Here is a 25,518-nt window from a genome sequence, read left to right as displayed (position 1 = left end):
GCTGTTTGCTTTCGCTTCTGGGTAGGGTCCGGCAGAGACTCGAACTCAGGTGCGTCCCCTAGCAGACGTCGGCCTACGCGGTGGACTGGAGTCAGGTCCTGCGGTGAATGACTCAGAGGGCTGGCGTCACGACTTGCAGGGAGTGTCCGGTACATGGAAGGCTACCCGGCACCTCCGCCAGATGTCACATTGTAGTGACGGCAGTCCACCGGTTTGGAAGACAGCAACAAGACTTGCAAACGAAGCTCTGTGTTTGGGCTGACATGCGCCCGCAAAAGAACTAAACAGCAGGGCAGCGGCATAAGCAACAAACGCGCTCGTCAGTCGTCAAAATACGAATGCCGCCGCTCGCGGCATCGCTCAATTTAAAGCCGGCAAGGAAACTTTGAGAGTACAAGTCAAGATCATCTACAGTAATATGGGAAAACGCAGATGCAGCTCTTCATGGCTGTGATCAATGGAAGTTAGTCCGGTCGCCTCTCGACTCACGAACAAAAATGATAACACCCGTTTTTCACGGCCTTGAGCGCGAACGAACGGACGCTACAATGATACTATGTGTGTGTGTGTGTGTGTGTGTGTGTGTGTGTGTGTGTGTGCGTGTGCGTGTGCGTGTGCATGTGCGTGTGCGTGTGCGTGTGCGTGTGCGTGTGCGTGTGCGTGTGCGTGTGCGTGTGCGTGCGCGTGCGTGCGTGCGTGCGTGTGTGTGTGTGTGTGTGAGAGAGAGAGAGGGAGACGAAAACAGCCACAGAAACCAAGGGACCGAGGGGATTTTTTAAATTTATTTACTTTTTGTGGTGTTGATCAATTTAGAAAATTACTGAATCTGTTATCGCTTAAAGCTAATTGATTAGAAAAGCAGAAGAAAAAACAACCACATGCCGCCGATGGGATCCGAACCCACGACACACACACTCTGATGACACCCTTTGCTGACAGGTCCTGCACACGCCACTCGTGAGACGACAAGAAATGCTTATGCATTAAAACTGATTCGTTTCCTGGTGCCTTAATCCACTTGATCATCGCCGCAGTCTATCACGTTGCCTGTTGGGATCTTCGGCTAAGGACGAACCGGAACCCAGTGAAGTGTTCATTCATTCGTTCATTCATTTCTGTTACTAGCGATAGCCTAACACGATGTGCGTTTGGATGCCGTTGTCTTCGTTATATTTCAACAATTCTTTCTCCGCCGGGAATGTTTTCAGACTACCAACAAGGATACCTCGATTTAAGGTTAGTAAAGGCGCAGTAAGTGCGCAATTTCTCAATGGACGCCTTAACTGCACCATGAGAGAATGCAGGAAGATGCGAGGGAAATACAAAAGATAGAAGGTTTGGTTTGGTTTATTGGGGTTTAACGTCCCAAAGCGACTCAGGCTATGAGGGATGCCGTAGTGAAGGGCTCCGGAAATTTCGACCACCTGGGGTTCTTTAACGTGCGCTGACATCGCACAGTACACGGGCCTCTAGAATTTCGCCTCCATCGAAATTCAGCTTCCGCGGCCGGATCGAACCCGCGTCTTTCGGGTCAGCAGCCGAGCGCCGTAACCACTGAGCCACCTCGGCGGGGCAAAAGATAGCCGGAGTACAGGAATCAGGATTAATTTGGGCCACCTGGGGTTCTTTACGTGCGCTGACTTGGCAAGCCCAGAAGACTCTATTGCATTTCACTTCTGTAAAAACATGGCTGGCGCAGTCGGGATTTCATTTTGAGTCCTAGGGCTCAGCTTCCCAGGGGTTCAACCACTGAGTGAGCGCGGCAAGCTCCGCTGTAGAACGGCCGAATGCTATGGCGCTTCAAACAGTGAGAGGAATGTTGCGAAGGGAGCGAGAGAAATTTCCGCCATCACACTGGCGTCGCTACTGGTGCCTCTGAGGGCACCGAGAAGACAGCGATCGGAATTTATTCGCAAACACTATCTGCCAGTTATTCAGCTCCTGCCCTCGATTACACACTGCACTGTAAGAAATGTGTGTGAAATGACAAGCATTTTTACGGAAATTTTCTGTTGTCATACAGAGAATATCTGTTTTGCGCCATTAACAGAAACACGTTCACGGAAAAGAAAGTAATTTTCTGTTTTTGGAGCCGCAACACCCCCATTTCACCGAACGTTGGTGACGTGGCACTGCCGTTACACAAAAAAAAGTGATCCGAAAAACCTTTGCAACCTTTCAAAAATCACATTACATATTTTAAGCGTCAAAAAGTTTCTACGGGAAATATTAGCGCGCAGAATGTGAAGGAGTCGTATTTGCTGCGTTCCTGCATTCCTCCATTGACGGCATTACACTGTAACGGCATGGACGTGATGAGCGGTCCCGTGAACTAAGATACCGGCGTGCTGTGTCCGGGATTTTCACCAATAAGACCGTCCGCACACAAGGTGAGTGGTGCACATTTTTACCGTTATAAATGATACGCTTTTTGTCGTCTTTTGTAAGTCTTGTTGCGGGCTTGTACTGCTGTTGAAAAGGGCAGTGAAAATAAATCGTCTGAGGACATTGGAAAATCTTGAGTGGACGGATAGCTTTAATTACCGCAACAGATCTCAAGACTAGCAGTCTCCCCAACTAGTTTTGAGCGTCCTAATGCACTTGAAAAGAATCAAGAGCACGCCTGCGTTTGCGTGGAGAGCGAATGCTACTCTTTCGAAATAGCGTGGCCGCCACAGCCGCTTCACCGCCGATGCGTCACTGCTGCTTTACTGTGTCTCACTAAAGGTGCACAGCGCGCGGAAGAGGGAGAATACAAGCGAGAAACACGTAAGAGTGCTATAGTTTGCGAGAAAATGAAGTGTGCACAAATTTTGCTTTGTCTGCAGATATGCACACTTAAAAGAACCGAGTGAAAAGCGCGGGAAATTTTAGGCCAGGGAAGTACGCGATTGGTTAGCGGAGGAGTGCGTCACAGAGCGCGGGATTTTCAAATTCGTTTCTCGTCCAAGGAAGGATCACAAGTGTTTCTTTTTATTTTTATTGATGTTAATTCCTGCAAGTGTAAGTAATGCAATAATTGTGCTTATTTTGCAAGATTTAACATTGTGATATTATTTTTCGGCCGAAATAGCGTTGCACGGCTCAACGCAGTCTTAAAAGTTTCTACACGGGCGTTTCAAATGCCAAACTTTCGCTGCCACAGGGAAGTTTTTCAACGGCACTGATGTCATTCGAGTCGACATTCGAGATTTTTGAGCGCCTTCGACACGCTAGCTCAGTCCGGATCCTCCAATGGCAATCACCATTGCTTCGGCCAGCCCGTGGAAGAGGTCAAGGGAGGAGTAACTTTATGAAAAATGGCCAAATTACACAGATTAAAATAAAAAAAATTAAACAAGGGGGAGGGGTGTGTGGATTCCTAGGCTAGTAGGCGCAAGCCACCGCCCGATGCAACCATCCAACCATATCCGCCCGCCCACCACCGTGCGGCGGGTCTGCTTGGCCTCTGTGGTTGTTGAATATCTGCTGCTTGCGTTTTTCTGAAGATTCTTTACCAAATACTTCGTGTACTCGCTAAATGGGCGCCTCGAGATAACAGTGCAGCATCAACAACGCGAGCGCGAACTTGCCGCAGCAATGCGCCGATCACGACGACTGCGCACCTTAATTTGTGCATTGCTTGCTTGAGATAAAACGCAAGCTGAGCTTTATATCTTTGGCATTGGTTGTACCCTTGCTTGTTTACGCAATGCGATAATTCTTTAGGAAGCGCCGATGTGATCGCCCTGGCAAACACACGATAGCCATGCTGTTGTTGACATCGCTAGTACCAGCGTTTCTCGCTTATTGTCTCTGCTTTCGCCGATGTGACCAACACTTGATTTTAAATCAATTTATCTTGAAGTATGTTCATTGACCGTTCTCATTAATTTGGACGGCTTAATTTATTGCCCTCGAGTGACGCCGGCGACTGATGCCGGCCGCCTGAAGTATTGCTCGGTGGTATTTGGGTCACATCGGCTCGATGCCATTGATTAAAATTAAATAATTTGGCAATCCTGGTGAGTGTTGGTGAGTGTTGAGGTGTGCACATATGAAATGTAATCGCTTGCTTCTCTTCTTTCTAATACTGATAAAGTAGAGACAAGCGCAGCTACTCGGGCCATCGCCTCAGCGTGAGTTTTGCTGAGCCGCGGATCTGCTGAGGACAGGTCGGGTGACCGTTCGGTGGCCGGATTTGTCCGGATTTGTTGCTTTCGAAAACACACTACAATGATGTGAGGTCGCTGGTCGTGCTGGTGTCGTCGGTCTACGGGACTGACCGGTGTGCTAGCGGCGGTCTTCTGACCACCGACGTCCGCGTCGTACGCGCTGAAAACGAGCGAACGAACACAAGCGAAACTCGACGGCAGCAGCACTATTGTAAAACGGCGAGTGAATGCTGAAGCTTTTAAAGCGAAAGCCTTTAATGCCTCAATACTGCTGTCGGCAGCCATGTCGGCAGATTTGCCCGCGTTTCGGCGTCACTACTTAAAAAGTAACTGCGTCGAGGCTGGGAATCGAACCAGGGCCTTTGGCATTTGGAGCGGAGACGGTACCACTGGCGCATCTATTGAATGCATGGGTTTCATATATAAAATAAAAGAAATAAAAAAATAAAAATAAGAAAATAATCAATAAAAATAATTAGAACAGGAACAAAAATAAAAATTAACTGAAAAATATGAAAAAATAAAAATAGAAAAAATCAATGAAAAGAAACAAAAAAAAATAAAAATGGAAATATAAACTCATAGTTTTTCAGCGCAAAGGCACGCGGCCAAAGAAAGGAAGCAGGAAGAGAAGAAGGACGAACACAGCGCTGACTGTCAACTGTTTATTTAGGGACGCACACACAGCTTAAATACACTCAGACCAGCGCAGGCGCACACTGTGCAAGGTAAACAGGAAGAAAACTCATTTCACATCTTTATCGCAAAAACTTTGATAGGAACATCTTTTCTGCGGCATACAAAAGAACTGAAGTATCGCTGACACATTCTGACCCTGCTCTCTGAATATAATATGCCTCTATCGTTTCACGGGTTGTTTTTGATTTGCTTGTGCTCAGAATCCGTACTCCTGAAAATACCGGTGTACAGTCCTTGCAAGTAGCGCAGTGCTCGACAAGGTTAGCACCTTCCCATACCTTAAGTCTCTTGCGTGCTCCCTGAGCCGGTCGTTGACGCAGTGCCCAGTCTGCCCGATGTACGATCTGCCACACGTCAAGGGGATGTCGTACACAACGCCTGTGGCGCATTCCGCAAAGCGGTTCACGTGCCTCTCTTTACACCCAGGTTTTTTGTTTTCACCTGTGATGCGTCGGGCCAACTGGCCAAGCTTCCGAGGGGCTGAGAAGACCAACGGCACGTTGTGCCAGTTTGCCACCTTTTTGAGGCCATGGGAAACTTTGTGCACGTATGGCATCACTTCAGGCCTTACTTTAGCCTGCGGAGGGGTTGCCTCCTTGCCAGGCTTCAACCTCTTCAAGAGCGCTTCTGCAACAGCGACAGCAACCGACCCAGGGAAACCGGCGGCCTCAAGCCTAGCCAATTGTTTCCCGAAACTATCTTGCATATCATGCACACATGATTTTCGGAGTGCAGACTCTAAGCACAGTTTAGCGATCCCTCTCTTCACAATTTTAGAATGGGATGAGTTATAAGGAAGAAGCTCTTTTTGTGCTCTAGGCGAGTAATACCAGCAAACATGCTTATTGGTGAACCTAATTCTTAAATCCAAGAACTGCAGGCTGTCTTCATTCGGGAGCTCGTACATGAAAGTGAGCCCCCTGCCATTTTCGAAGTCATGCAGTACACTCATAAGTGTATCCTCATTGGGAATGACGCAATGTTTGTTCAAAACAATTAAAAAACCGTCCACGTAATGAAACACTTTTGTAACAATTTCACTCTTAAAATGATTAAAATGATCATGCAAATGGTGATCAATGCACGCTAAAAAGATATCACCTTAAACCGGGGCAACGCATGACTCAATACAAATTCCCTTCATTTGCAGATAAAACTCATTGTCAAAGGTGATAAATGTACTACACAAATAAAATTCTAAAAGCGCTAAAAAGTTATCTACAGTCATCCCCGACGCATTCTGAAACTGAACGGGTCTGTTATCGTCAATACATTCCTTGACAGCAGCAAACAGTTCTTGATGAGGAATGGAATAAAAAAGTTCGTTAACGTCAACCGAAAAGGCATAATTTATATCTTGGTTATCCTTTAGGAACTGAACTACATCCATAGAACTCCTCGCTATAAAAGGATCATTAATTTTGAGGTCATTCAACACTCTTTGAAGGAATCTGCTGACATTAATTTGCCATGTTCCCCTTTCGCTTACAATTGTACGGAGCGGCGCATCAGGTTTATGGGTCTTCGCAGTGAAAAACACCTGTAACCCATGACTTTCACTACTTGTGATAGCTTTAGCAAGTGGCAGTAGCTCTAATCGCTTACAAAAATCCGCGAATTTGCCTTTATTCTGGGTGTCCCGTTTTTTCACTGCCACGAAATTTTTCTTCACTGCTTGCAAAGCTTTCTCATTAAACATTGCTCTAGGCATGGCAACAAAACCAGTGACCTTGTCTGCCTGTAAAAGACAAAGCTCATTATCAGTGAAAAAATTCACGATACCAGTCAAACATTAGGTTCTCCAATAAGCATGTTTGCTGGTATTACTCGCCTAGAGCACAAAAAGAGCTTCTTCCTTATAACTCATCCCATTCTAAAATTGTGAAGAGAGGGATCGCTAAACTGTGCTTAGAGTCTGCACTCCGAAAATCATGTGTGCATGATATGCAAGATAGTTTCGGGAAACAATTGGCTAGGCTTGAGGCCGCCGGTTTCCCTGGGTCGGTTGCTGTCGCTGTTGCAGAAGCGCTCTTGAAGAGGTTGAAGCCTGGCAAGGAGGCAACCCCTCCGCAGGCTAAAGTAAGGCCTGAAGTGATGCCATACGTGCACAAAGTTTCCCATGGCCTCAAAAAGGTGGCAAACTGGCACAACGTGCCGTTGGTCTTCTCAGCCCCTCGGAAGCTTGGCCAGTTGGCCCGACGCATCACAGGTGAAAACAAAAAACCTGGGTGTAAAGAGAGGCACGTGAACCGCTTTGCGGAATGCGCCACAGGCGTTGTGTACGACATCCCCTTGACGTGTGGCAGATCGTACATCGGGCAGACTGGGCACTGCGTCAACGACCGGCTCAGGGAGCACGCAAGAGACTTAAGGTATGGGGAAGGTGCTAACCTTGTCGAGCACTGCGCTACTTGCAAGGACTGTACACCGGTATTTTCAGGAGTACGGATTCTGAGCACAAGCAAATCAAAAACAACCCGTGAAACGATAGAGGCATATTATATTCAGAGAGCAGGGTCAGAATGTGTCAGCGATACTTCAGTTCTTTTGTATGCCGCAGAAAAGATGTTCCTATCAAAGTTTTTGCGATAATGATGTGAAATGAGTTTTCTTCCTGTTTACCTTGCACAGTGTGCGCCTGCGCTGGTCTGAGTGTATTTAAGCTGTGTGTGCGTCCCTAAATAAACAGTTGACAGTCAGCGCTGTGTTCGTCCTTCTTCTCTTCCTGCTTCCTTTCTTTGGCCGCGTGCCTTTGCGCTGAAAAACTATGAGTGTAAATCAAGTACACCAACTAGCCCAAGAACTAACTCTACTGGAAATATGAGATATGAAAAATAAAAAATAAATAAAAAACAGTGCGCCAGGAAACGCTTTCGCCTTGCAGCACTATAGGGAGCCAAAGTGCCCCCTGAATTTTCTGAATGCAATTGGAAATTCTCGTGAAGCATCGCAGGAGTCTGTCAAGGCCAAATGCCGACTCAAATGCCATTTGTACACGGGTATAAAACTCTGTGGTAGGCAGGACATATGTTAATGAAGTTTTGACAAGCTCCACCAGTGGAGCTATATATGTCTTTTCAAAATTTGTCGTGCTTCATTCGGCATCACCTGTGAACTTCCCTACAAATTTTTGGTGAATCAGTCTAGAAACTCAATAAAGCACTTAGAAAAAACTTACCGTCTAATATTCTGCAGTAAAGAATTATTTTGAACGTACCTGAACATATTTCGAAGTTTGAGTGCACATGAAGACAATGTGGTCTTCATGGGCACCCATTTGAATGAAGCAAGTTAGTAGGACGCACAGTGGCCTGTGGGTGATCAGGTTAGCCACACAGAGAAATTTTGACTGCACATGCTCTAAATCCAGAGCTTAGAATTGGTACGGAAGGTTTCTCTCATACGTTAAAGCATGTGAATTCATAAGATGTCATTTAGCGGCCACATCTAAAGAGGATGAGAATAAAGTCTAACAATCAGAACTTCTAAATATACAATGGCTATTAAAAATATGCTCAACTTGTGTCTTGGGAATTTCAGCTGTTCATTATTGATGGAATTGCAACATTGTTGTATCACTACATTGCTGGATTTGAAGAGCTACCTAGCTGTTGAAACCCACTTGTATAACTCGGCTGTAGCATTTTTGCTGCCCTGTATTTAAAAACATGCTCAAAGTGAAAGGAATGAGATCAATGAAATGTACCGTAAGGATGATTTCTCTTAAGACTGCACATCATGTAGTATGGTCATTCCCCAATACTGTTTCATTTGAGTAATGCTGTTCATTGCTGTTGTGGTCTTTTCAGATGTATTCCTGTAGCATTTGTGGCTGCGTTAGCTCGACACTTTCTGCATTTCTCAGGCACATCGCTTTACACAAAAATGTGAACAGTTTTAATGTCAAATGCCCCTTTCAAGACTGCTTCAAAAGATTTCGCAAAGTTGGCTCACTCTATAGTCACTTCTGCCGTGAACACAGACGCATTCGACGTGCTGAACAAGAAGGCTGTGTTGCCATCAGTGTACAGCCTTGTGACTTAGTCTGCACAGTGGATAGCTGCATACAAGTTTGTAAAGATTATAAGTCTCTAATTGCCCACCTGAAACTTCACATTGTACAAGGTACAAAAGTAAGATGTCCATTATGTGAGAAAGCATATGAAAAGAAGGCATCTTTTTCGTCCCATCTTTCCCGTTACCACGGGAAGCCCCTTTGCACAGCACCAGATGTGGAAGTTCAAGAGGCTAGGCCTATTCTAGCAATGGTTACTACCCCTCCACATGATGCTGAACAAACTGGGAGCAATCTCTCTGAAGAGGAAGTGCTATGTAGCGCAATGGAGCCATGTCAAGGTAGCATACAAGAAACCTGTAAGAACCATGTTAGCACTGCTTTTGCTCATCTGTACCTGCGACTCTTATCTGAGCTCCATGTGCCATCATCTACTGTTCAAGTTATTGCTGAGGCTGTACATGACATACAGAATGCAAATGCTTCTGCAATGGCTTTCTGTCTCAAAGAAAAGCTCAAGGAAGAGGCTCTTGGCAGTGATGAAATAGATAAACTGATAGATGAAATATTTCAAGGCGATCATGTTTTGCTACTGCATCGAGCACCAGATGGTGTGTTCAGGACAGAACATAGCCGTTCCTCTTTCTTCAAAAAGCAGTTTCTGTATGTATCGCCTGTTGAAATATTATTGGGGAAAAACAAAAAGAACAAGAATGCCACCTTCCATTATGTACCAATACTAAGTACACTTGAAGCCATGCTGGAGAATGAAGAGGTGATTGCACAGTGTGATAGTATGCTGCCTGAGACTTCTGGCGTCCTGAAAGATTTTACTGATGGAAACATGTTCAAATCTATTCTACTTTACAAAGAGCATCCTGAAGCACTGAAGCTTATACTCTTTCAAGACGCATTTGAGGTCGTGAATCCAATTGGTTCTGCAAAAAAGAAACACAAACTTCTAGCTGTTTATTTAATTCTTGGTAATCTCTATCCATGGAAGAGATACGCAACTCATTCTCTCAAACTGTGCTTGCTCTGCAATGAAAATGATTTTGCACATTTCGGGCAGGCCAAAGTGTTCGCACCCTTGCTCGATGATTTGAAGAAACTGGAAGCTGGCCACTTTATAACTTCGAGAGGAATGCGTTTGTTTGGCACTTTGGTTGCCATCCTTGGAGATAACCTTGGAAGCCACGGAATTGGGGGCTTTGTGGAAAATTTTAGCTCTGCAAGTCACATCTGTAGGTTTTGCATGGCTGACAGAGCTGACCTATTTTCTCCTAATGCTCTGTCAGGTGTTTCAGAAATCAGAACACCAGCCAATTACAATAGTGCTATATTAGCCCTACAAGCCAGTGGCTCATGTATAGAGAAAGGAGTGAAATTGAATTCCTTATTCAATCAATTGAAGTACTTCCATGTGTGTTCTCCAGGTCTTCCTCCTTGTTTGGCACATGATTTATTCGAGGGCATTGTTTCATTTGACCTCACTTTGTATATTCAGCATTTTGTAACAGTCCTCAAGTGGATCTCTCTACAAGACCTAAATCAGCGCATCAGTTGTTTTCATTTTAAACATGGTGATTTGGCTGACCGACCGTGTGAAGTTCACCTCAAAAAAACGCTAGGAGGCCATGCTGTTCAAAACTGGAACATGTTGCGCTTTCTTCCGTTGTTCCTGCTTGGTTCAATTCAGTCAACTGAAAATCAAATCTGGCAACAAGTTCTTTTGCTTTCTGAGATTGTCCAGCTTGTTACTGCACATGCAGTCACACTCCCCATGGTTATGAGGCTGCAAGACATTATAGAGGACTACATGACAGGCAGAGCAAATCTCTTCCCTGATGTTGCCATGAAACCTAAGCATCATTACCTGCTTCATTACCCCTTTCTGATTATGCAGTTTGGTCCACTGATAAAAATGTGGACAATGAGATGTGAAACCAAGCACGGCTACTTCCGCAAGTGTGCAAGGAATTGCCAGAATTTCAGAAACCTGACACACACGCTTTCTGAGCGCCATCAGCTTTACCAGGCATATAAGAACACGGGAGAAGGTGTTGATGGCTTAGTCAATGCTTCCTCATTCTCGAGTGAGCTTTGCACACCAGAAATACAAAAAGAAGTACAGGAGGTGATCTCTGACCAAGGAAATATATTATCAGCATGTCAAGCTACTATCCACGGCCTGCTCTACAAACAAGATATGCTTGCCGTTATGAGGCGGGTGGACGGGGCTCCTGTTTTTGGGGAAATCAGGCTTATTCTTGCTAGCAATGACAACCACTTTTTTTTATTAAGGACTGTCCACACAAGATATGAGCCTGCTATGCAGTTCTACAACATTGTCAATAGTGACGGTCCTTTCAAATGCATGAAGCTTGAAAGCCTCCTTGATTGGACTCCATTAGTGCAGTACAAACTTGCCCGCAACAAGTACCCTGTTGTTGTCTTGAAGCATGCTATATTGGATTTTCCTTGATTTCTTGCTTTTGACAGGTGGAATGGACTTGCAGCAGCATATTTCCAACTGGCTACCGCACCTGGACAATGAAGTGGTGCAACATATTGTGCAGAAACTGCTCGACTGTGGCGTTCAGTCAATTGAGCACCTTAAGTATATTGTGGAGGCTGACCTAATCTTCCTGAACAGAGTCACCAGACGCATTCTACTTGAAAAATTCCAGACAGCTGCTTCCCCAGCCGAGCAAGTAAATATTCCACAAGGAAGTGAAGCATCTACAAGCTTGTTATCCCAATCTTTTGATATTCCATGGGATGCATTTTCTCCCGGACTCATAAAAGCTTGTCAAGAGGGCAGGCGCCCACTGAAAAGTGATCTGAATGAAATGGTCAGGATAATAAGTGAAAGGGTGCTTACCTGCTACCAGAAGCCCGGGCGCAAAGAGCTGCGAGCCATTGCGAGTGAAATTGTCAGCAAGTTTCCAAGAACTTTTGAGGACACCCTGAATGGTACCGTCATAGCAACAGGACTGGAAACTCTTCTATGGAAGCTGGAGAATTGTATTAATAACAAAAGAAGGCACAGTTCTCAGAGTACAAAGCGGTGTGTCTCAGAAGCGGAAGAGTTGACCACAAAAAAGCCGCAACTACAAAAGGACTCTTATGGCTGCGTAGCCTGGCAGCCTGACCTTCCTTTGACGGAAACGGCTGAAACTCAAGAGAAAAAAAGAGAAGAGCTGCAAACCGAATTCAGGCTGGCTTCACCAAACAGTTCTCGGGTCGCCCAGCTAATGAACGATACATATCCATCGCAGAGGAAGATGATCAATGGCAGCAGAAGTGTGCTGATTGTGAGAGAAAACTGGCCGTTCCTCTTCAAAGAAACATACTTGTTTTCACATGTCAGTGTATTGCTAGGGTTCAATGCCTCACAAACATTTGATGATCATGTGAAGACTGTTGGCCGACAGGTTTTTAGGTATGCTCACAGTTTAATTAAGAAGCCAACCGTCAGGGCATGCCTAGAGGAGATTGAAAAAGCCAGAATTGAAACGAAATCAATGACCGTAGAGTACGAAGCCACTCCCCTCCTCCTACTTGCCATCTTCGATGAAGACCGGGAGCTATTCTGCAGTGTAGTCGAGGTAAGCATTGCAGTCTAAGATATGGATCAAATCCGGAGCTGTCCGCTATGGCATCCCTCATAGCTCAAGTGTCAGTTTGGCGTTTTCAGCCCCACATGCAATACTATATTGCAATATCTCTTTTCTACATTACTGTTATTATCTAAAGGTAGCATCATCTAATACGATTAGATAACCCAACATTATCTAAAGCAGCTACAACTAAAAAATGTAGCGGTAATTGCCTCACAGACTAGCCTGTCAATGACGTGGTTAATCCCCTGTGACATTTGAGGGGGCTGGCAGGTGCAAGGTTATTCACTACCGGTCTGCCGGATTAACTGCAGTGCTAGGACAGTCCCTTGACACCACCTGATGGAGGGCCTCTTTTGCTCTTGAAAGGCATTTATGCTTTGTTCTTGGGCTGCATTTGACTAAAATAATGCAGTGTTTATGTATTGTACACAATCCAACACATGTAAATGCCTGTGTAGATTTTTAGGGCTTTAACATGTGGTTGACACTTATTTGTTTACAATCCAAAGCATTTCACCACGCATTGTTGGGAAAAATAAGAGCCTGAGCGCAGAAATGCCTTATTTATACTTATGCTTCGCTACATGCTTATTTGTAACTGGCTTAAAGTTGCAGTTTTCACGTGGTGCTACTTTAGTAGACAATTCTTATACACATTTAACTCTCTCTTACACCAGGAATCTGCCAGTGATGATGACATCGGGGACGTGCCATGTTCTCCTTTCATCATTGCAAAAGGTATAATCCTCTGTGGTGTCACACTCAGCCGAGTATTCCTGATTTAAAACTTGTTTTGTGCAGGAGGCAGTTTCCTTACGGCGAAGAACTTCACTGTATCCATCGACACCTTGCCAGTTATGCATGCAACCAACCCGTGCCAGGCTTTCAAGCTGATGTTTCTGGCACACTTCGCTTTCAATGTTGTGTACCCCAAAGAAACAAGCCTCTGCTTAGAGTTCACACAGCGGTAAGTACTTATCTCACTTGTTAACTGAGTTGTGATAATCTTTCTGGTTTTGGTTTGGCACTTCTCGCATAAGCAGTGATGATCATAGTTATAGGTAAGCAATCTTCAAAAAGTAAGAAAATTTTTGCTGAACCCAGACAACTAATCAGCTATGGAATGAAATTTTGTTGCTGCTGCTGCTGCTTGTTACTGCAGCTGGTAAAATAGCGCTCTAAAGAAATATGTAGAAAGGAAAGACACATAAAACTATTTTTTCTGGAATTGATCTTCAACCACTTCTTCACAGATTATGGCTGTACTACCTGATTTGCATGGTGCCCAGTTACTAATATGAAAGGCCTGGAGAGGGTGGTACTATATTGCATCTGAGATTTTGTAGCAGTGTATGGCTATTTTGGTGGAAGTTATACACACTGCTTGCTCATAGGGGTCATAGGTATTTGGCCAGGGCAGCACAGGACCTGGGGGAGAGATTTTGCTGAAGAGTGAACATGTGCACGCAATGCCAGTAACCCTTTTGTCGCCATGTAACCATCCATTGTTTATGGATAGATTTGAATGTGTCACCATGTCGATTTGATGGATTTGATAAGTCATAGGTGGTACTTCGCAGAAATTGTCAGCATTCTTTCGCTATTTGTAAGTATGAGGACTTGTGTTCTTGTAAGTGTGAGACAAACTTTCTGATGGTTTGATCGTATTTTCACTACAGCTGCTGGGGCTTCTTTGTTCTTGAGCTCTGGCAGCTGACGTGGTTCTGACATTATTTGGAGAGTATGCTATAGCTACGATTCGGACATTCTGGCTTGTATATATATGGGTGTGTTCAGATAAGAACGGTAATCGAGGCCCCATGACCATTTTTTGTTTTCAATTAAATTTTTACATGTGATGAGCAAATGTGTCCACACAAAGGAATGAACCTTAGTTTTGCAAGAAAATTCATAGCCTTCTTTGGGAAACATCGCATATCACAAGAGGTGGAGAATGTCATCTTTCTCCATTTCGGAAAGTTGCAAATTTGGGGCCCTTCTGCATGCACCATAATTTTTGTCACGCATGAGTATTTTCTTAGTTAATCCTTAGCACCTTGACTGTACTCTTGCAAACATTAGATAACATTTTGTTTCTTGCCTTCTTCTTCCGGCAAAAAATCATGAACTTTTCTCAAGAACGGCAAAAAAAGGCACTTTTCAGCGCAACCGTTGTGCAAGATGTGTTGAGATATCACTGCTGAATTTTTTTCTCAGTATTTCCCAGTTACTTTTCCTCATTTGAGGTGAATTTCGTAATTCTGGACTGGTAAGTTTTTTCTCTATAGTATGTAAAAATTGACAAAATTTCAAATAGCTAAAAAAGCGGCAAGTTTGCTGTGGATTTGAAAAAAAAAACATCTTTGATATTCCTAAAAATTTCCCTGAACACTCCTCTGTACCTCGTAAGTATAACATACTAAAATGGTCTGTAGTATATTGTTTGAAATTGAAAAATAAATACAAAATAGAGTTCATGTTTTCCATGTTTTCAGTCTTTAGTATTGCGTAGTATTCTGTTTTATGAAGCGCAAGCATCAGAACATGGATATAGTACTGAATCTAAGTGGCTAAATTTGAAACGATGCAGTTTCTGAGTTCATAGGTGTAATTTCATAGTGTGTATTTTCCTATAATGAAAGATTTCATGGTCCTACTTGCTTTGCATATTCTTTTAACACAATGACTTATATGGCTCGAGGCATATTATAGCACGTCCTTTTAGGACCAACTTGTTTCATGGCTTTTAACATCCCAAAGCAACTCAGGCCATGGGAGATGTCGTAGTGGAGGGCTCTGGAAATTTCGACCACCTGTGGTTCTTTAATGTGTACTGACATCGCACAGTACATGGGTGCCTTGCATTTCGCTTCCATCGAAACATGGCCGCCGTGGCTGAGATCGAACCCGTATTCCTCGGGCTGAGCAGTCGAGTGCCCTAACCGCTGAGCGACAAAGGCGGGGTTAACTTGTGTTTATTGGGAGTTTACATAAAAATTCAATGCGCCCGTCGCTACTCTAAAGAAGCCTTTATTGAGCTACCTCCGCTACAGAAAACAGCCGCGCTTGGCAGCCGCTCCGAAGCTACATAATGCCTCGCGAAATCCGAAAGTTGATAGCACCACACGTCCTTTCAAGAATGTTCCCAGCTGCTGACAGTGCTACCACGCACCCTCACTGTGCTAGATTTGCAGGTAATCATTCCTCAGGCAACAAGATGTGTTATTCAAAAAGCAAAGAAGTTGGTGTATGAAAAAGGCATGTGGTCAACAGAGGAAAGATTCACGAGATATAAGCAAAAGCATGGTGATATCAACGCGGTTTTAGAGTATTACATTATGGATACACTCGATCGCTCCAGACAAATTCTGAACACTAAATATATGCCATAAGAATGGAGAAGGAAGGTGAGAAGGAATCAGTACTTAAACACTTCATGATCCGGTCCTCGCGAGAAGCTTACCGTCTTTGCAAGCTAGCTCACCCTGCCAGCCATGTCCGCCTCATAAAATTTCATATCCTTGTGAACTAAGTGGCTGAAACGCTCGCTGCAGTGGCACGTGCTATGCTAACTTTGAGGTGTGCCTTGAGGGACTGCAGGACGCGTCCAGAAGGTCCCTTTCTCCTGAAGATGTGCAGTCTCTGTGCATGCCAAGAACCTACTCCTTGTTTCCTCAGGAATTCTTGGCGCTGCAAACAAGATGGAGTTTTACTTGCAAAATATCTGAAATGAGCAGTGACGACGAGGGGCTCACTGCCACATTGGAATCCGATGAGCTATATAGTTAAAAAAAAAACTGATGACAGAATTTGAAATAATGACCATTGGATGGATTACCTACGTCTATGAGATGTGTACAAGGAAGGGCTATACATGAAGAAAAGCACAGCTGGAAGACTGTGCTGTTCTGCATTTTGATTTCGCCAAAAACAGGAGAGTATTGCTTCCAGACGCAGTAAAAGCATACCTTTGGCAAAAAGTCAGCTTCTTTACCTTCGTTGTCATGGCAAGAATATTGGCGGGCATCTGTGCTGCTATTTTCGACAATGTGTATCATGCCTCAGCTCTTGCATGCTTGGCTCTGTCAGAAATAAAGGCCACCTCAAGGACAATGCGCCTATCTGCACAAAGGTAATTTATGTAAGTGACGAGGCTCCCGTTCACTTAAAGAATAAATTCGTCTCATGAGATACAACGCACATTGTCAAGAGGCAAAATGGTTGTTTTATGCTACTGGGCACTGTAAAATTACTTCTACGGCTTTGGTGGCTTAGTAAAACAATGAGCAGCACACCACAACCTGCGAGCACCTTCAAGTCAGGCCATACAAATAGCCAGCGGCTTTGTAGGCACGATTCAAGAAACACTCAAGGATATTATCGTTCTGGAGCTTCCGCCAATCAAGCTTACAGCCTCCCAAGAGAAAAAGAAGGAAGAGTGGAAAGCGGCAAGGAATGTGCATAGAGTTAGATGCTCCACATCTAGAAGTGCATTCAGTCAAATGAAGGCAGCGCTTGCTACGTGGATTCGACCACTGTTAGGAGTGGAAGAGAGGTTTTGGCTTCGTGCTGCACAATATACTGCGCAAATGTCGCACAAACTGCTGCCTTTATTTTTTTTCCCACAAAGTCCTACAGTGCTGCCTTATTACACGAGCACACGGAAAGGTACGATAGGGCGGGTGCTCACTCCATGTTTAATTGATTGCGTCCTGTCATGTATTTCTGTCTGCTTGTCTAAAAAGTAGCACTGATTGACATGCCAGAAAAAGAAACGCATCAGCAACTGGCCCCACCATGTCTTTTCTTAATGGAACCTTTATTTCTTGTTTACGCTTTTCTTTACTTACAACCTGTGCATAAAGCGGCACCATATTTAGAATTGCGTTCCGACTTATACTTGTCCTGAATAGGAACTGAAAATAAAATGGTACCCACAGAAGAAAAGACATTTTGTCTCCAGTGCACCTTAAAGGGACACTGAGGAGAGCACTATTAATATTTTTTTTATAGTAAAATCCGATAGTTCGGCATGTCATGGCTTTGTTGCCACTTGGCCGGCAGCGAAAGACGCATTTATTTCTAAGAAATTTGGATTCGAAGTTGAAAAAGTTTTTCCCGCCGCTCTGATTCAAACTTGGGATTCGTCTATGACGACAGAGGACTAAGAGACGTGAAACATGACGTGCACATGACGTAACGCAGACTCCGTGATTTCTGGCTGCCAGCAGTGCGGCCTAGCAGCAGCCGAAAAGAAAGCTACCGCCGGCCGCACGTTGAATGCATCTATCGGCTATTGCGGCCGTCGCTACAGTCGCTTCGATTACGTTTGCACTGGCGTTTTGCCAGCGTTACGATGGATCTCGTTCTCGAAGTCGTCAACGAAGTTCTCGCAAATAGACACCTTTAGCATACCGTGTACCTTGTTACCGCTAGCGGAATACCGGGAGCCCGCCTACCGCCGGAAAACAGGCGCTGATTTGTCCCGATGCTTCAGGAGCGCGCGTAGCAGCCGGGCACGTGGCGCCATCTGGCGACGTCAAGGAGATTTGCGCATGCATTGGCTGCGCCTCAGTGATGCATGGTTTCTCGGTTCCTGGTGTTGCTAGAACCATTCGTTCTAGCAACACTGTTTTGTTCTATGATCTCATCACGCTTGTACTTGCGAGTTTGGCCTGTGGCGGCGATACCTGTACTTTGGTTCTTGCTCTTTTCTACGTTACAAGAGCTTTGTTGTCATTATGAGTGGCGTTTTTGTAATCAGGAGCTGGTATTCTGTCGATACAAGCCAACTTCAATTTCTCCTCAGTGTCCCTTTAAGAATGATTTAACCCCGAGGTGTTAGATGTAGATTTCTTCCAAACCCACTAGAATTTTCATTTTTATATGAAGTAACGAAGAGTCTAGTATCAATAGAACATTTATTCTATACCAAAGCACCCGACAATGAAGAAAATATGGAGTACGCCAAATGTTCGGCCAACATTGGGTAATTCCCGAGAAATTCCTCAAAATAGTGAATTTACGTATTACGATTGCAAGAACAAGCTGCAAAAAATTTAAAATGATTTTGATATTAAACGAGGTAAATTGTTACCTCATTTGGTCTGTGTCCAGTTTAATATCTGATGGATACGCTTTGTAAGAGAGAATACTACGCAATACTAAAGAATGCGAACATGCTCTCAGTTGTGTATTTACTTTCACAATTAAAACAATATGCTAGAAGGCATTCTTAGTATGTTATACTTACGAGGTACTGAGGAGTGCTTAGAGAATGCTAAAGAAAATCGAAAATGATGTTTTTTTTAATCCGCTGCAAACCTGCCGCTTTTTTGGCATTTCTGAATTTTTGCCAATTTTGAGGCGCTATAGAGAAAACACTTACTGGTCCAGAATTAAGAAATTCACCTCAAATGAGGACAATCAACTGGGGAATACTGAGAAAAAGATTCAGCGGGGATATCTCAATACATTTTGTTGTAAATTGTTGTCTAATGTTTGCAAAAGTACAGTCAAGGTGCTAAAGATTAACTAAGGAAGTACTTATGCGTGACAAAAACTATGGTGCATGCCGGAGGGCCCCAAACTTGCAACTTTCGGAGATGGAGAAAGATGACATTCTCCACCTCTTGTAACATGTGATATTTTCCCAAGAAAACTACAGTGTTTGTTGCAAAACCAAGGTTCATTTCTTTGTGAAGACATATCCATCACATAAAAAAATTTAATTGAAAACAAAAAACGGTCATGGGACCTCGATTACCATTCTATCTGAACGCACCCATATATATATATATTTTCATAATTCAATCTTTTCTCGTGTTTTTTTTTTCAGAAGGCAGCTTTTGTTTTTATTGGTAAACATTATTTCATATGGACTGCTAGTTTTTTCAGCAAAATCTTGTGTAACTTGTGTGAAGTAAAAAGTCACTTAGAGTATGTCTTGACGTTTTTGTCAGTATGAGCAGTCAGTTTAGTACCAGTTAAAGCACCTATGCCTGTATATTTAGAGCTGAGCTTGTAGAAGGAAGGGCTGCCACCACAAAAGAAAATGAGCTGGATGCTGAATGCTGAAGCAGTCAGACTAAAATGCTAGTGGAAGTCTACTAAAATTTGCGTAGTCACATTATCAGTTGATTGAAAAAATGGGAGGTGCATCATGTCTGCATATTGAATGGAGTGGCAGAACTTCCACTGAAGCATCGTTGAAAGAAAAAACTGGTAATGGCGCAAGAAACGGGGACACAGAAGGCACACAAAACACAGGACTGACGCCAACTCAGACTTGAGTATCTTGCAGATGCACCTGACGTGCCCCCAAGATGGCTGCAGAACACAGAATAGTGACTGAACCTCCAAGGGAACTATTTTTTGGTTCAAGCAGTACGAGACCACTCGAGACTGGCACGTTGCGACGGCAATCAGGTTGAGACACGTAATGCAAGGTTCGGTGCGGAAGCTTCGAAAGAGGAAAGGGCCCATTGTGGGAGAAATATGGTCAAGTAAAACTCTAGTTTTTTCTTTCAACATGAACCAACTCGCCCAAACTAGAGTTTTACTTGACCATATTTCTCCCACAATGGGCCCTTTCCTCTTTCGAAGCTTCCGCACCGAACCTGCCATTACATGTCTCAACCTGATTGCCATCTCAATGTGCCAGTCTCAAGTGGTCTCGTACTGCTTGAACCAAAAAATAGTTCCCTTGGAGGTTCAGTCACTATTCTGTGTTCTGCAGCCAACTTGGGGGCACGTCAGGTGCGTCTGCAAGATACTCAAGTCTGAGTTGGCGTCAATCCTGTCTTTTGTGTGCCTTCTGTGTCCCCGTTTCTTGCGCCATCACCAGTTTTTTTCTTTCAACACGAACCAACTCTCCCAAACTTGAGTTTTACTTGAAGCATCGTGGTAGCCAGAACGTGACCCCTTTTCTTCACGCTCATGCATGGCTTCAGGTCACTTTCCTTGCTCTTACTTCAGCGAGTATCAATGAGGAATCTTGAAAAATGAGGAAAAACACAATGACACCAGCAAAAAAAGGTGAACCATAGTGGTAGCACTTTCACTACAGCGCATTATGGAGCCCATGCACCTTGCATAGGGTGGTGACAAATTTTTCTTGTTGCATTTCAGCATTTGTGCTGTCGTCAGTATTATGACCTAAAGACGATACTGGCTTTCCCATGGCATTCCCACTTCTTTTGAAACCGTTATTTAGCTCATGAAGATGATGCTTTAGTCTTCCATGCTCCGCTCTTAATAGTGCCTACAGAAAAGACAGCATAGCAAAATTTTGAAAGCGTTAAAATGGGTGACAGTGGAATTGAAACCTTTTTCCGGTTGGTAATATAGAAGATTATACCAGCATTATATTTATCATCACGGATTGAATTTCTTTTTAGGAGAAATTCTAGAGGCCTGTGTACTGTGCGATGTCAGTGCACGTTAAAGAACCCCAGGTGGTCGAAATTTCCGGAGCCCTCCACTACGGCGTCTCTCATAGCCTCAGTCGCTTAGGGACGTTAAACCCCATAAACCAAACCATCACGGATTCCTTCTGTACCTAAGTATTACAGTGCCTTGGCTGAAAACTGGCGTGAAGGTCTGGCATACCACTTTTCTTCGTACACATGGGCAAAAGTTGAGTGGGGCGAAACAGCTATTGTCAGCATGAACTGAACTTGCTCAGCTTAAACAGCAGGCTGTGCGAAGTTAGCCTGGCTAGATCAGGTTAGTTTTAACCTTACTATGATAATTAATTTTTTTCCTGTACATTAAAAAGGGCTCTTTCCATCTTTTCTGTTTTCTTTGAAAACTGTCACAACGCACCAGCAATTCTAGCACTTCGGCTTTCTTTTTCTTTCATAAATTGTCTTGCTTAGAACTGCGCGCAAGGCAAGGCAAGACAGCTTGTTTGGAGAGTTCGTTAGCACAGTCCATGACTACAATGCAAGAGGCAGGACAGGAGACTGGGGGAAGCAAATGAATTTCAAAATAAAAACAAACACTGCCGACATAATGCCAGGCACAGGAAATTAAATCTGTTTCTAAGTTGCCAGAACACTGCACAAAATTATTGTCTAGATTTATGCACATAGCAACAATGGTAGCACTACAACCATTCTCTACAAAATCATTCCAATTTTCTGTGCCCATTTTCTTTTGCCATTCAGAATTGAAAACATTTGTTTTGTCCACAACAAGTTTTTCTTATGACGAGTAAATATGGGCTCACAGTCCAAAATCCTGTGCTTCAAAAGGTGATGATTAGCACAATGCCTAGTCTACATTTAGGTTTGTAATTAATGCCTAAAATCAAGCAGTACCACTTTGCAGTGGCAACCACTGGGTGCCTAAAAGAAGCACTAGTTATAATGAAAATCTCACAGAGCAGAGTATGCACAAGGGAGAAATGGTGCACACATTATTTCCTACCACCATTAACGGCAATACAGCTTGACACAGTCAGATGTGTTCCAATTCAGATAATACAAAGGGCGTCCTGAAGGCAGTTTTAAGTTCGATAGAACAAACCAGCACAACTGAGACGGGACAAGGGCTAAGCCGTGAACTGACAAAGCTCTGTAAGCACAACTGTCCTCCCCTACCCCTTTCCCTTCTGCCGCAGCAAAGCTTATGGGTGGAATGAATGTCATTTAGATGGTCCTGCCTGCAACAAACGACGCCTGAAACTATGCCACGTCTGTAAGCACAAGCACTCTTTGCAACCCTCTGTAGCAGCGAGTTATACAATTATTTTGGCGAGCTTCAGGCATACATATTATCTCCCTCATTTTGAAGAGCACTGGAAATGTCTGTTCTGAACGTCAAGGGACAGAGGGAGGGTGGGTAGAGGATGGGAGGGTGTAGGATGACACCCACAGGGCAACTCAACATCCCCATCTTGGTGACGTCTTGTGCAATTGCACCAGTCACCCTCCCCTAAAGCTGGCATGGCTCCCACCTGTCGGACAAAGGTTCACTGCTAATGGAAAGTTTGGGTTTTTTCTCTTGCGTATTTTGATTTGCATTCATTTCAGCATGAATTGTTAGGCACTGTGACTATAGCTGGATACAGCTGAAGAATGCACCGGCAAATGCCCCTAAAAAACCAATGGTGTCGACTGATTCTCATGACTTCATGGTTAATTCCCATGCACTTGCTAATCCTTCACACCAGCTGGCAAAGGGAAAGGATTAACCACAAATTAGCCAAAATAACCACGACATCATAATGGTTGGTTGGTGCCATCAGCTGGAAGACTCCCTTTCAGCGGTATCTGAGCCTACAGTCTTGAGCTGTATACTATACAGGATAACCTATGCATCCAGCATTGTATATTGTGGTGGCACACGCATCGCTATGTGCTGTCTGAATAAATTGGCTCCTCAGTTAATTACGTGAGGATTGCTGATGAGAGATACAGCATTGTTATTGCTGCATTTGACATGAAGCTTTCTTGATGGGTGCGCTGTAAGCCACACATAGTTCTTCCAAAGTGCATCTGTAGGGGGATGTAAATGTGGAAGGAGTGAGGAGCCCAGGATGCTGTACAGACACGCTCAGCTGTGTTGACTAGCCTCGAGGACAGCTAAGCATGATAGTGAAAGTACCTTTTCCTTGCAGCCCAGTTCAAACTGAGTGTAAGCCAGGATACTGAAAAAGGCTGTTAATACTTGCATTATTGAGGCCTGCATGTTAACCGTACTAATGGCGTCTGGAGATAATGCTACAGCACTGAAAATGTGCGACTTCCAATGCTCAGCCAGAAGTTTTATTTGAAGCTATTGCTTAATTTTGTTTTGATTCTGCCTACAGAGAATATTTTGTATGCAGCAGGCACTTTATTCTGGGACAGTGGAAGCTGTGTGCAGATGTGAGAGGGTAATGTCACATTCCCTTAACAGCGTGCTCTGCAGCACTAGACATCATTTTAGACTCACATATCACTAGTGGGGCATTAGTAATAACAATCCTCTGCTCAGTTCTGCTAATTCCAGCTTCACTAAAATGTGCATATCCCTTGTCACGCATCTAGATCTTTGTAAAAACAGAGAACGTAAATATGTACTGCAAACTTATTACCTGTCAAAAAAGATTTTTGCTCATGGCTGTACTTTTGGGTGACACAAAATAGGCATGCTGATGATTCGGCCTGTGTATTTGTAGACATTGCTGCCCTGGTGTCAGAGAGCGCTTTGAAGGAACATTGAATGCAAACTTAAGTTGACCTTTGTCAACAGGTTACTGTGGTCTTATTGCAAAGAGACTGAAGCGGTGCTTTCATAAGCTACTTAAAATGAAGAAACAAAGTACAGGTGTTGTCATAGTTGCCTCATTTTCTAAGAGTAGACTGCAGTCTATTGACAAGTCAGATTTCTGAGTGCGGATCACAAGGCTCTAAGGAGCCCCGCAACTAACTTCAAAATGTGGTCATGAAGTTCTTTTCGGCGCACATGCCACAATTTGAATTGAGTGACCGGAAAATTTTTCAGTTTAGTTTTCTCAGCAATAAATGCATTTTTTTGCTGCTACCCAGACATCAACAAATTGGGAAAGTGCAGACAAAGTGGATTTTTCCCGAGAACAACAGGTTGCATGGCGTTGTTTTTGCAACCCTTTAAAACCTAGTGATGGAGTTCAGTGAGCAGCTTTCACGCAAGTAACAAAGCAGTAACAAAGCACTATGATCATTAAAAACCTTATTAAAGTGAACATTTAGGAAAGGTTCATTTTGGCTTGAAGTCTTGTTTTGTACCGAATACTAAAGATTACTGAATACATTCACTAGTGCACATGATGAAACTGAAATGTGGGCTTCAAAGGATTAATTTTTTGGGGGGAGGAAGGGTGCAGTCTTCTCGCAATGTTTATTATTTCTTTGAAGACAATATAGATATTCTCACTGTCCGAAGAGTAACAATGCTCTGCCCTTGCTTCAGGACCATTGCCGCTGTGAACCCTGTCCGGGGAACCAAGGTAGAGCGCTCAAAGAAGAAGCAACACTGCCTCTCTCCAAAGGTTGCTTCCCTCATCACATCGCTGCAAGACTTTGACTTTTGATTTTCCTGATATTCGACAGTTTTTTAAATCAATATTTTATGTTTACGCGGTGTGATAAAGCTTTGACTTTTGATTTTCCTGAAATTCGAGTTTTTTAAATCAATATTTTATGTTTACGCGGTGTGATAAAGCAAACAGCCTGTGGCATGCTTTATCATGCAGTACTAGCTTCAAGCAAGCCACAATTTGCCCAAGGAGCCTTGCTTATACGTATACTTGCTGTTAGTTAAGTGACTGGCTGTATTACTTGTAGTGTTCATTCTATTGTACCATATTACTGTTTTCATTTTTAAAGTTGTTGCAGTCACAAGATTGAATGCTTACAGTTACACTGTGATAATGCAAACAGCCCATGGCACGCCTTATGTCCTGCTGCTTGCATCTTGCTGCTTAATGCAGTACTAGTCTCAGGCGCAAGCCACAGTTTACCTAAGACACTTTTTTTATGTACATTTTTATTACATTGTAGTGACTGATTGTATTCAATGTAAAACTACTTTCTGCATTGTATTGATTGTAATCTATTACTATTTTCATTTTTATATTGTAGTCACAAGAGTGTATGTACTATGTATCGCGTGTTGTGGAAATAAACACGCCCTGTAAAATTCTTCTTTCAGCTAAACGGGCGCATTGTTCGAGCTCAAATTTCGCATAGAAATGGCATTTGGTCGGCAGAATTGTTTAATACCACGTTTGCTTGGGGTACTTACCTGATTCGAACAGAATAAGTCAGATATTCACATCGTCTGCGGCGACGACGAAGGAAATTAAGCTGCTCTGTCAGCTATCGCACCTGTGGCACCATCTCGTTTGTTGGTCGTGAAGAATCAGCAAAGGAGGGGGTTTGGGGGGTTTGAAGTCGCTCTTTCAACTGGTTTTTTAATGCTCACAAAAAATTTAACTTGCTGAAAACTTAGTTTTGCCAAGCTAAGTTTTCAGCAAGATAAATTTTTTGTGAGC

At 43.7% G+C, this 25,518-nt stretch overlaps 1 protein-coding gene across 1 annotated transcript; it reads left to right on the top strand.

Moving 5' to 3' along the window:
* Positions 1–11,272: 11,272 nt before the first annotated feature.
* LOC149357511 (uncharacterized) lies at positions 11,273–24,882 on the top strand. The gene is made up of 4 exons (XM_089577929.1): positions 11,273–12,479; positions 13,172–13,232; positions 13,296–13,461; positions 24,435–24,882. Exons 1-4 carry the CDS (start codon positions 11,331–11,333, stop codon positions 24,553–24,555), a joined length of 1,497 nt encoding a protein of 498 aa, XP_089434055.1. The 5' UTR covers positions 11,273–11,330; the 3' UTR covers positions 24,556–24,882.
* The last annotated feature ends 636 nt before the right edge of the window (positions 24,883–25,518 follow it).

Source organism: Amblyomma mixtum, chromosome 3 (genome assembly GCF_055824585.1).
Source record: "Amblyomma mixtum isolate Tamu chromosome 3, ASM5582458v1, whole genome shotgun sequence".
In the NCBI taxonomy this organism is placed as follows: domain Eukaryota; kingdom Metazoa; phylum Arthropoda; class Arachnida; order Ixodida; family Ixodidae; genus Amblyomma; species Amblyomma mixtum.
This window is presented reverse-complemented; position numbering and strand designations above follow the sequence as displayed.

Excerpts from the sequence above, each read along its gene's own strand:
- LOC149357511 (XM_089577929.1), top strand. The coding sequence starts at position 11,331 with ATGCTATATTGGATTTTCCTTGATTTCTTGCTTTTGACAGGTGGAATG. Across the intron at positions 12,480-13,171 it reads TATTCTGCAGTGTAGTCGAG|GAATCTGCCAGTGATGATGA; the intron begins GTAAGCATTGCA and ends CTCTTACACCAG. Across the intron at positions 13,462-24,434 it reads TGCTTAGAGTTCACACAGCG|GACCATTGCCGCTGTGAACC; the intron begins GTAAGTACTTAT and ends CCCTTGCTTCAG.